The sequence below is a fragment of the Mastigoproctus giganteus genome, chromosome 11, assembly GCF_048544385.1.
Source record: "Mastigoproctus giganteus isolate SK-2022 chromosome 11, ASM4854438v1, whole genome shotgun sequence".
NCBI classification, from domain to species: domain Eukaryota; kingdom Metazoa; phylum Arthropoda; class Arachnida; order Uropygi; family Thelyphonidae; genus Mastigoproctus; species Mastigoproctus giganteus.
The window spans coordinates 115,918,761-115,931,836 of NC_143585.1; the positions used below are offsets into that span (position 1 = coordinate 115,918,761).

The window sequence follows — 13,076 nt, forward strand, 5'->3', positions numbered from 1 at the left end:
TCTGATGCAATACCTTTGCTTTGGGACAAACAAAATGACTAGGCGCCTCTGTAGCCAGGTGGGAAGGAGCAGCAGTGCATAGCACACGCTTCTTGATTAGACCGCGGTTCGAGCCCGTCACCACCAAATACGGAGGATGTGGAAAGGTCAGGGAATGACCACCGCATATCCCGGAGCAATATGGCCTTAGTTGCTAATGCTCCTAAAAACCAAATAACTAACTAACTAACTAACTAACAAAATGACTGTAATCAAACATCTTATATGTTTCACTACAAATGTTACTTTTTTTAAAGGTAATGCAGTTTTTTTATCTGCCACTGTATATATATATATATTATTCTTTTTTTAATAGGTTCTGGACATGTGATTGTTCTCTTAAGTTTACTGTGTTTATTCTTTGCAGTAAATTTAAATATATACAGGGTGTCTCAAAAATATTGGTACAAATGTTTAGGGGAGGTAGGTAACACAAAGGAATGTGAATCGCATAGGAACCCATAACCATAAACGTCACCATAAGTCGGTACACGGCGCTGTTCATCAGTTCGGGAGAGGGAAAATTTCTGGTTTACTCATTCAAGCAGTAGTTGCCGCACAAAGAGCATGCATCGATATGCGAACTGTGAGCTGGCAGACATGCACCTAGTGTATGGATTAGCAAGGGCCCACATGGTGTGCGTCCCACCATCGCTTCGCAATAAATGTGTGGGCAGGTATAGTCGGTGACTGCTTAGTCGGCCCATACCTGTTACCATCCTGCATGAACTCCGCTAAATATCATATCTTTCTTGAACAAGTTCTACCAGGGTTACTTGACGATGTTCCAGCAAATGTGAGACGCAACATTTGGTTTCAACATGACGGGGCGCCTGGAAGGTGTGTTCGTGACCATTTTAACAGGCGTTTTGGGCGTCGATGGATTGGCCGTGGTGGACCTGTTGCCTGGCCCCAACGTTCACCTGACTTATCGAGCCTTGATTTCTTTCTGTGGGGGCTCTCAAATCCACTGTGTATGAATCGCCTGTGGAGACAGAAATGGATCTCGTGGCGAGACTTGTCTGCGCTGCTGCTACTGTCAAAGAAACTCCAGGTGTGTTCGACCGTGTCCGCCAATCCATGCTGCATCGGTGTCACGCATGCATCGCATCTCATGGTGGAACCTTCGAGCATCTGTTGTAACATCATGAAATGCATCCATCTCGTACTCCATTGTTAATATTATGTCAAATAAATGTTTGCCACTAATTACTGTCTTGTATCATTTCTGCTTCTTGTGCCTCTGCTACTACTTTCCAGTGACGTTTCCGGTTATGGGTTCCTATGCGATTCACATTCCTTTAGATGTTACCTACCTCCCCTAAACGTTTGTACCAATATTTTTGAGACACCCTGTATAACACATTTAACACAAGTTTTTTAACATATTTTATTATCAAATGTTCTGTGACTATGGGTTCATGCCCAGGCCTGAAAGCAAAATTTCAGAACAAATGAAAACTTGGAACACTCCTTTATAAAGCACATTTGTTTCAGCATTGTTAATGCTAAAAAAAAAAAAAAAAAAAAAAAGACAAAGAGCTCTTTTCCAGTCATGTAAAATGTTATTCAGTTAATCTTAGTGAGAGAGTTTAGAATTTATGTTAAATCTGAATAGCCCCCACCCCCCTCCCTCCCTCCTCCGTTTGTTGTTGTTCGAGAGAGATCTCTTGATTTTTTAAGGAGTCCTTATGTGCTATAATGTAATAACTAGATCGTCATGTATAGCTTAGCTTAATTTTCAGCACTCACCTCATAGACTCCGCTTAGCTGGTGGAGAGTTTTACCCACATACAGAGTGGTTATGGGCTTCTAATAACTTACACGGGTTTAAAACTAAGTTATGGGCTATAAAAATTTTTTTTATTTTTTTTAAAACTAAGGTTATGGGCTATAAAAAAATTTTTTTATTGCCCATAACTTAGTTTTAAACCCATAGTCCCTGTAAGTTATTAGAATCCCATAACCACTATGTATGTGGTAAAACTCTCCACCAGCTAAGCAGATTACTATGAGATGAGTGCTGAAAATTAAGCTAAGCTATATATACGATCTAGTTATGACGTATAAATTAACCTATGATAGCCACCAGAAATAAATTAAACCTATTAAAAGCATTACACATGCAAATTAAAAGCATTCAAATCATGTTAGGTAACGTCTCATTTTCACGACAATCAAAGTTCTTAACTACTGATAGCATGCACAAAGTTATGAAATTTAAAGTTCATGCAATTCATTTCTGGTTTCTTGATGTTCCTTGACAATAGCCAAAATACATGCAATAAATTGCGCTCATCGCTGTTCATTAATTCTGGTATTTCCTCAAATTAACACTTCTCAAATGTTTAAATTGGAAAGCTCTTACTTCCTTAAAATCTTCAAACATCCATTGAAAGTGATCTTTTAAAAGACCAACTGCTATATCTGTAATCCACACACTTATATTATTACTAAGCTTTGAATCTTGTGTCTCGTGTAACCTTTCTTGTTATGAAACTCGAATATGAGATTTACACATGGGGAAACTGTGTAACACGCAAAACTAACCACTATAATATAAAACGGTGAACATAAATATTACATGAATAATTTTTTTTTTCTAAAATAAAAAATTCCTTGTTAATTCTAACATTTACAACCTAGGGTTAAAAAAAAAAAAAAAAAAAAAAGTGCAAAGCTTTTTAAAGCACTCCACACATTTCACTTCTCTCCAAAACTTTCTGTCCATTGCCCTCTCAAGTGCATATGTAGCAATAAGTGCTGCTGAAAACAGTAGTGGTTAGAATTAGAAACATATGAACAACATTGAGTGTTGCATTATGCAGAAATGTGTTAAAAAAGTAATAAATAAACTATAAGTATTAATGCATTTTGAATCCTTTATTTTTTATCTAAAAGAGCAATATTTAAAAGACAATTATTATAAATCAAAAGATTATTTTTTAACTGAAGAAAAAGTATTTTTTTCACATAAGGCTAACAAATAGGGTTAATAAACTCACCATACAAATATCTAACAGGTGCTATGCTTTATAATTTAAGAGTTCCATAACTTTATATTGATTGAGCCACAGGAAGCAGATGTTCTTAAGAACAGTAAAAGCAAATATCACTCTTTACACAGCAATAGTGACAATGACATTTTGAAGATAACATGAAGCAATCTATTCAATCTTATTCAAGGCATGTTTTATAACGAAGTGTGACTTCTGGAAGCACAATCCAGAATTCTATTTCTTGCTCTCACTCCACCAATGGACTAACCCATAACAACCACTCCCCCCAGTATTATTTAGCCTACTGATAGACAAACAACCTGTCTGGAACCACCCCAAGTCCCTCCCATGCCACTCCAGAATTCGTCCTCCTCGCTATTCCCTAATTTTCACTCCTGTCCCATATGTGTTATTCTGTATATACAGTGGATTCCGGTTATTTGGGCCACCTCTTTTGAAAGGATGTGTTGCTTCACACTAAATATAAAAATAGCCATTATTAATAGTAAACACAGTTGATATATGGCAGCACATTTCCATAAAGTTTCAAGAGAAAATATACACATCCTGATATATTTACTGTCACTGTGTTGAAAGAGCATATAAAACGTAACATGTGTGTGTGTGCATGCTCATGGAGGGTTGTTGTTGTTTGTTTGGTTTTTTTTAGGAGCATTAGCAACTAAGGCCATATTGCTCCAGGATATGCGGTGGTCATTCCCTGACCTTTCCGCATCCTCCGTATTTGGTGGTGATGGGCTCAAACCCCGGTCTAATCAAGAAGCGTGTGCTACGCACTGCTGCTCCTTCCCACCTGGCTATGGAGGCGCCCTGCTCATAGAGGGCTTAAGAAGATTAACTACACAGTATTTTCCTTTCACTCTTAAGCTGGCATTTATTCTTTTCAATAATAAAATTACTCGAGACAACAATTTTATTACAGATATGACCCGATGCACAAGATCCCTTTCTAATTTTCTCTTTTCTTACCTTTTCAAGAAAGCTTAACAGATTATTCATTTACAGGAAACTAGCTACAATCACAGGAGCATCTCTAACTTTATGTAACCTCCTTGCAGTTTAAAGACCTCTTCATTTTAGCAGGACCACCAATCAAAGTTCTATTTCTGTTATTTTCTCTCAAACCTAAACTTACAATTTAGTATGTAGGTAGAATTTTTTGATGTTATAACAGCATACAAATGACTGCACTCTTCTGTGCAAGATAAAAATATTCAATAATGTAGATTGAATTGCATAAGTTCTCATTAGACAACAGAAAACGATTTAACTTTTAAGCATACACTAAGAATTATCACTTTGTTATAATTAAAAAACACCCATGCATGGAGAGAGAGAGAGAGAGAGAGAGAGGAGAGAGAGAGAGAGAGAGAGAGAGAGAGAGAGAGAGAGAGAGAGAGAGAACACACCTTAAGCACAAAGTCTGCAGCTTTTTATGTGATCGATGTCTCTCTTCCTGAAATAACCAGTCTTTTGTTTTGGATGGTTTATTCTCTTCACACATGCTATACACAATTTAAAAAAAAAAAAATCCCTTTAAAAAAATAATAACACAAACAAAAATAAAAACTGTTCACATTTATTTATATATTATATAGACAAAATTTATAATAAAGTTGTTAACGTCAAATTTAAAGATAAAACAAATAAGTTTCATATATTCGGTAGAGGGCAGAACGTGGAATACAGAAACTTAAAATATAAATGAAAGAAGTAATATAAAAATGAAATAAAATGGTTAATTTATTTTTGTAGTTATCAAGCATATTGATCCCCACATCTTTATGAAAACCTGTTAAACTAATTTATAATAAGTTATGTTTAAGGATTTATGCAACTGAAAATGCAGTTATAACAAATTAGTTGCAAGTTACTAGATTACTTTTTTAACTGAAGAAAAAGTATTCTTTCACATAAGGCTAACAAATAGAGTTAATAAACTCAACATACAAATTTCTAACAGGTGCTATGCTTTATAATTTAAGAGTTCCATAACTTTATATTGATTGAGCCACAGGAATAATGGATTTGCTCTTCATGTCACCAAGAACAGACAAACAGGACTTCCAACCAACCTAATTCAAAAACAGAATACACTTGTTCCTTGGCTACCAGTTGTGGCACTGTACATACTTGGAAACTGCACAAGAATGATCTTCAATTGTTCCCTTGATTTAGGGCATAAAATGCGTGTTAAAGGAATTGCCTTCGATAAACTACTGAAAATAGCACTTACTACTTACTACTATAGAAAAGAAGTTTCAAGGAACTTTGCTTGTTAATCCCCTTCCAACCCATAAAAAAATGGCCACCAGGGAAGGTTGGCATGGATTTCTTTTTTAAAAGGAGAATAATGTCTTTTTATAACAAACAACATAAAAATTTAAATCCCATTCATTGTACACGACTGTATACAGTACCTGTATATTCATGTTCCAACAATGGACACAAATTTTTCCAATGTCAATGTGAAATTGTAAAAATCTGTTTCTGAAACATGTCTCTTTCATCAGATTGTATCCACTCAGTATTCAAAGCCATTAAGATATTTAAAGGGGTCCTGCTTCAACAGGAGCAATCTTCCATTTCTAACCTAGCCTTGAATAATGGATTTGCTCTTCATGTCACCAAGAACAGACAAACAGGGCTTCCAACCAACCTAATTCAAAAACAGAATAAACACTTGTTCCTCGGCTACCAGTCATCACTGATAAAACAGCCAAAGAAGTGTCAGAAATTGAGTTGGCATTTACTAAAGAGGCTTATCTTTCCTAAAGCAGAGGTTCAACAACCAACCTGCTTTCTATAGTTTACAACTTATGTAAACCCTAGAAAGGAAAGAAACAGATTGGTTCACTTGATATCAATAGTTCGACTGTTGGTGATCCTACTCAGGTAGCTGACAAACTAAATGAGTATTTTGCATCTACATTCACACATGAGGAATTCTGTAGGGAAGTGGAGGCCACAAGCTTATCAAAATCTAACAGGGAGCTAAATGATTTTGTAATAACTGAGAGCAAATTGGAGGATAAATTGTTGAAGTCAAACATAAGAAAGGCACCTGAAGTGGATGGGATCTATCCAGTTATATTAAGAGGTAGCAAAGAAAGTAAGCTGTTGTTGTTATTTGGTTTTTAGGAGCATTAGCAACTAAGGCCATATTGCTCCGGGGATATGCGGTGGTCATTCCTGACCTTTCCGCATCCTCTGTATTTGGTGGTCAAGGGCTCGAACCCCGGTCTAATCAAGAAGCGTGTGCTACGCACTGCTGCTCCTGCCCACCTGGCTACAGAGGTGCCCAAGGAAGTAAGCAAACTCAGCCATAATTATGAGAGCATTTTTGGACTCAGGGGAGTTCCCAATGGACTAGAGATGTGCAAATGTATCCCGAATTCACGAAGGAGGATCAAAGGGTGAGACGAGTAATTATAGACCTGTATAATAATGGAGTCACTGTTTAAAGAAGCATTGAAGGATCATCTTGACAAGACTGCAGTTATAGAGACACATGGGTTTGTTTAAGGGGAAGTCTTGTCTGACCAATTTGATGGGATACTATGATGTGGTCACAAAGTAAGTAGATGCAAAAAAATTTGGCATGTGTGCCGAAGCAGTAAATGGTTTTATGTGAAACATCTTTCGTATTTCTTTTAGGTATTTTGATTTGTACATATTGATTATGAAATAAAAGAACTTTTGTATTATAAATATTTTATTGATCATTCACAAATTTCCATAATTTCAGCTGGAAGACAAGATGGATTTACAATAACTAAAGTAAGAGACATATACTTGCGATTGCAACATATCTAAATGCCTCCGGAAAACAGTATCAATTGAGGTACCCGACCTTTTAGTTGAAATTGAGGTATTAGTGTTTAGAGTTAGATTGAATGTTTCTTGCAAGAAAGTAATTAAATGGTTTAGTTTCTTCCAATTCAAATTTAATGTTGAAATCGGTGCTCATGATCATGGGTATTTTATGTAAATCTTTCTTTAACAGCGCTGCACCATAAATTGAGTATGGCAGCAAAATGAAATGAATGAAGTTAATTATATCCTGTATGTGACTGTTAGAAGAAATATACAGGGTGTCTCAAAAATATTGGTACAAACGTTTAGGGGAGGTAGGCAACATCTAAAGGAATGTGAATCGCATAGGAACCCATAACTGGAAACGTCACGGGAAAGTAGTAGCAGAGGCACAAGAAGCAAAAACAACACAGGACAGTAATTAGTGGCAAACATTTATTTGACATAATACTACCAATGGAGTATGAGGTGGATGTATTTCATGATGTTACGACAGATGGTCGAAGGTTCCACCTTCGACCATCTGTCGAAGGTCGAACCTTCGACTAAGGGCGCCGTGAGCCGAGAAAGTTTGGGAACCTCTGACATAAAATACACAATGAAGAAATGACTGTTGCGGAAATATTTGAACAGTGTTGATTTTCTCTTTTCATCAATCAATAGCCGATAGCCGACAATGTTCTCTGGGCTCTGGGGAAATAAATATCGCAGAAAACCTCAAACCTTTTGTTTAAGGTTCTCTGCAATACGAAAGATTATCTAATTCTTTTACCGTTATCTCCTTCGTGGTAACATTTTCATCTGGCTCATTTAAAAATTTGAATTTTTATGCAAGTGTGCATTGACTTTATTAGCAGGAGACAAACAAGTAACACGTCTTCTCCCGATGGTTGATGGAACACACCGAGGTGAGCAGCAGGCAAACTCGTGGTACGACTCGTGGTAAGCTTAACACGCGATTCAAATATTTTTCAATTATCGCATAAAAAAAAAAAAAAATCGCGTGAACTGGAAATTTGCATCGTGTAAAGTGGTATAAATTTTCAAATAGCGTTAAATGAAAATCGCGTTAATCGAACGCGTTACGTGAGGACTGCCTGTATTGTGACTTTAGTTGTCCATTTGGTTTCACACTTGAATTGAACCATGCAATCTAAGTTTGGGATGCTGACACTCTCTTTATTGTTTAACCAAGTCTCAGATAGCAGCAAGATTTGGCATTGCTGTGTAACAGTGTTGGTGAGGTTGGCGTGGTACCTCGGTAGGCTTTGGCTCTTGTTAAGTTATTTGGTTTTTAGGAGCATTAGCAACTTAAGGACATATTGCTCCAGGGATATGCGGTGGTCATTCCCTGACCTTTTCGCATCCTCCGTATTTGGTGCTCAGGGGCTCGAACCCCAGTCTAATCAAAAAGCGTGTGCTACGCACTGCTGCTCCTGCCCACCTGCTACGGAGGCGCCTTTCTGCAAAGAGTTGCGAAAGTGAATCATCTGATTCTTCCTGAGTGTTCCTTCCTATCATGGATGAATTTGAACAAGCTGTCCTGTCTTGTTGTAGCACACACACACACACACACACACACGCACAGGGTGATTCACTACCAGTGCGACAAACTTGCAGGAGGTGTAGGAGGCACAAAGACAAATTGGAATCACATAGCATTGTAGGGTCTGAAATGCCTTCATCATGCGGTAGAGGACATTGAACGGGAGGTTGCGTGAACAGTGATGCCGCTGGAAGTCAGCATTTGCGAACCAGTTCCCGAGGCAGTAGGATGGATGAGTATTCAAACGTTGAACTGGCTAACATGCACCTCGCGTATGGTGCTGCAGACTGTAACGGGAGTGCCGCTCTGCGCTTGTACCAGAAACGTTTCATGCACAGGCGTGCTCCTCATCATACGATTTTCGCACGTGTGCACAGAAGGTTATGTGAGACTGGTTGTTTCACGAGAGGTACTATGAATCGAGAGCGAACGACGAGAATGCCAGACAATGAAGAGAATGTCCTACATCTTGCAGAAGGCAATCCGAGTACGAGTACTCGAGCAATAGGCCAACAATTAGGTATTTCCCAATCCACTGTATGGAGGATACTGTCAACAAACCAAATGAATTCATACCATCTGCAATGGGTCGAATCATTGGAGCCTGTGGCTTATCCACTCCAGAGGACCTTTACTACTTGGTTTCTTCAACAGAAATGGTTCGTCTTTGTGCCCCCTACACCTCCTGCAAGTTTGTCGCACTGGTAGTGAATCACCCTGTATATATATATTTTTTATTTTTATTTTTTCTATTCGCGCTCTGTTCTGGCACTTGGGCTGTCACTGGTGTCAAACAGCTCTCTCTCTCTCTCTTTCTCTCTCTCTGTTTTTTTTTTATCACAGGGAATTTTTTATTTTATTTTTATTTATTTAATATATATTTTTTTCACCCACGGGGAATTTTTTATTTATTTATTTATTATTATTTTTTTTGCACCACAGGAATTTTTTCTCCCCCTCTGGAGTGGGCTCCCAAAGAAATCTGACCCACCTTTTGGCAACATCAGATCAGTCTCGTATCAAGACAGTACATGCTCCAGTGGGACTGGCCACCTTCCCGTGTTGTGGACGAGTACCCAGAATCACCTGTCCAGGGGATTGATGCTTCTGGGTAGCCAAGTGGCCAGAACATAACAACAGAACACACACAAACCTATACTACTCATGTTTCTGGCCCTCTTACAGTGGTACTGTCCTTCACAGAGATATGAGGTGGAGATGAACTCGTGTTCTAGGAGCCGCTCCTTACAAAAACACATGTCAACATGTCCATGTCTTGTTGTAGCTGATTAGTTGCAACTCTGGCAATCTCATTTTTGCTGTTGGACGATGCGACTTTTCTTTTGCTTCGCTTATGTCGCCTTTAGCCAAATTAATTTCCATGTGACTGCCATCAAAGAATGACTGATCTATTGTTATTTGGTACGATTGATAGAGAGGCGTATCAACCAAATACTGAAACCACGCTTTAACCACTCGCTTTCTTACTAACCCGCTCAAATATCTTGAATCAGGAGCCTTATTTTAACCAAGTCTCAGATAGCAGCAATATTTGGCATTGTGTAACAGTGTTGGTGAGGTCGGCGTGGTGCCTCGGTAGTCTTTAGCAGTTGAGGGAGAGAACTGAGGGATTTTGCTAACATTTATACAATGATCATCGTCAATCTCCCTTGGCAAACGATGACCATCCTGTTGACCGACACAAGCACACTGATCACTTGCCCCCGAATGCCATATTGTCTGTATGTGTCTCAGGAGCCTTATTTGCATGAATGGTAAGTGAGGAGAAATGAGCCTCTATGTCACTAAATCCAACTTTGGTAAATGCGATGGAATTTCTGGCAGTTTGACATAGCATACAGAACAGAAATCATTTTTCATAAATCTCATTTCAAACTCTCTACATGCGTTCTTATGTAAATAGTGGTCAGCGTAAGGAAAAGGAGCTTGATCATTTAAACTCATCTGCTTGCAATTGGAGAAATGTTCTGTTGTACATAATTAATACTCACTTTGGATACATCATTGTTAGATGGAGCAGCGGCATTGCTAAATTCGATGCTTGATTTTTTTGTTTGTCTTTTAAACAGTCTTGATAGTATTTTTCATTCTCGCAAACTCAATGTAACCTTCGTCTTTATTTTCTTAGGACTTGTCGCTTTCATTCTTGCTCGATACGCTCGAGAACGCTGGGCATTTGACTTCGGCATCACTGAACGCCTTTTCCAAAATTACTGACGTGAAAACTTCTATAGTGGCACCTAACAATAGAATGTCACAATCATACTATTCAACAAGTGGCTACAATCAAATGGGTAATTAGGCTATTGGGTTGGATTTTGCTAACTTCTTCCATAAAATAAAACATATTTTGTGCATACAAGGTAGAGTCGGTTATACTATAACGCGATACATGTGTTCCTAGCCGACCGGACTAGCTAGGTGGGTAAAGTGCCTGCCTGGCAACCCAAAGGTCATGGGTTCGAATCCCGCCTCGGGCTTGGATCAGAGTACTGCAAAACCTTGAGGGGTGCATTACGGCCACAGAAGCTGATGCGCCAACAACAAAAAAAAAAAAAAAAAAAAAAACACGTGTTCCTAAAAATCTCCGTGTTATGTTATTTCACGCATTAAAAACAACAGGGCTTATGGGAAAAATAAGGATGGGGTAGAGCACTGGAAAAAAAAAAATGCTAACTCTGGTAAGTAAATCACTAAAAAAAAGTTAAAAACCCGATAAAATTGATAACACAGGTTAGCAATTTTATTAAATTTCCAATAAATAAATACAGTCGGTCCTCGTATAACACGTGTTTACATTACACGAATTCGATCATACATGATTTATAAATAGGGGAACGATATCTTATATAACACAAACCGAATTCGCTTATGCACGATTCGCCTTTGTGTTTACAAGAAACGGCAGAATCACCCCAACCAAACACAACACGATAGGAATGAAGAGAAGATTCTGAATATGTATTTATGTTTTTTATATCAGTGAAGGGGAAACACATTTCACCATAATAACGTAAAAACCAATACAATTCCAGCTATCGATATAATCGCAAATGCAATTAGATCGAGTTTACTACCAGTTTATAACAGTTTAGAACAACGGCCTCCGTAGCCGAGTGGGCAGGAGCGGGAGTGCAGTAGCACACGCTCTTTGAGTAGACCGGGGTTCAAGCCCCTGTCTGCTGAATACGGTCGATCTGCCAACCCACACTGGACCAGCGTGGCAGATTATGGTCCATTTCCCTCAGCATGAATTGTTGAGGAGGCTTCCATCCTGCAGTGGGTTGATAATGGCTGCACTTTACTTTACTTTTTTATAACAGATTCCACTAGCAGAAACGCAACTGGAAATTGTTTTATGGTAGTAACCCCCAGAAATGTGCTTTAGTAAAATGTGAGGTGTTAATAGTGTATCTCGGCCTTTATGGTGTTGTTTATTCAGTTGCTACACGGGCGCAGCTTTGTTTATGAGTATCAAGCGTGCCTCCTCGTTTTGTAATTGTGCTTTATTCCCTAAAAATGAGTAAAATACTTAAAAGGTGTGAAAAGGAAGCGTCCTTTTCACAGAGAAAAAAAAAAGAAGCAATATCGATAAACAGAGGCAGACTGGATCAAAAATTCTTACCCGGGAAAATTTATAGTGGCCTCATACTATGGTTTATGGCCAAAATCACACCGGCCTCCGGCCCACCAGGATTTCCCGGGTAAGGCTTATGACCAGTTTGCCTCTGTGGATAGAGAAAAAATATGAAATTTTGAAACGCTTTGAGCGAAATGAAAGACCATGTGATATTGGACGTGCTATAGACCGAAATGAGGCAACGCCGAGAATTAGAAAGAATGCAGAGAAAATAAAAACAACTTTCATAGCAGGAACAACACAAAGCGTAATTAAAATCCATTAGATTAAGACACAAAGAATTGGAAGAGATGGAACGGCTGTCATCTGTTTGGATAGAAAATCAAACAAAAAAACAAGTTTGCTTACGATAGAAGCAAAAGCATTAGCAATACAGGCATACCTCGAATAACGAATAGGATGTGTTCCACGAAATTACTTCGTTAAGCGAAACTTCGTTTTCAGAGGTAAAAATACTATGGCCAGAATAGGGATACGTTCCCACTTAAAGAAAATGAAAAGCTTTTTTTTCGAACAAAGAAAAGTTTTATTAAATAAACAGTCAACTTACATACAAAGTGAAATCTCATTTTAAAATATGAGTCTAAAGTTGATTGCTTATGCTTTTTTTTTTTTTTTCATTTAACAATTGCCTATACGGAGTTATTGCATTTAACACTGATCGCTTAACAATAAAACTTCTTCCTAAATCAGGATCATTTTCACTAAAAAAATTTAAAACGTTTTCAATGTCATTTAAGCACCTTTTTAAATCTTTGGTTGTTAACACTTTTTCGGCAGGAACTTCTTTAACTTCGTCTTCATTATCTTTGTCTTCGTTGCTAACAAGATTTTCTAAATCTTCCACTGAAAAACCATCATCTTCTGCATTCAATAAATTTCTAACATCCTCTTCATCGACATTTTCGAAACCTATTGATTGAGCCATCTGGATAACTTCATTTCTAATTTCTTAGATGTTATTTTCTTCTTCTAGTACAACTTCTGGACATAT

The 13,076-nt window shown here is 38.0% G+C and overlaps 1 protein-coding gene across 1 annotated transcript in view; it reads right to left on the reverse strand.

Moving 5' to 3' along the window:
* The window catches only part of LOC150078367 (uncharacterized), a 103,644-nt gene that overhangs the window by 72,683 nt on the left and 17,885 nt on the right, over positions 1-13,076 (reverse strand). The window contains exon 2 of the mRNA XM_090384545.1: positions 4,469-4,564. Coding sequence (XP_090240671.1) covers positions 4,469-4,564 — 96 coding nt within the window. The remainder of the gene's footprint in view (positions 1-4,468; positions 4,565-13,076) is intronic.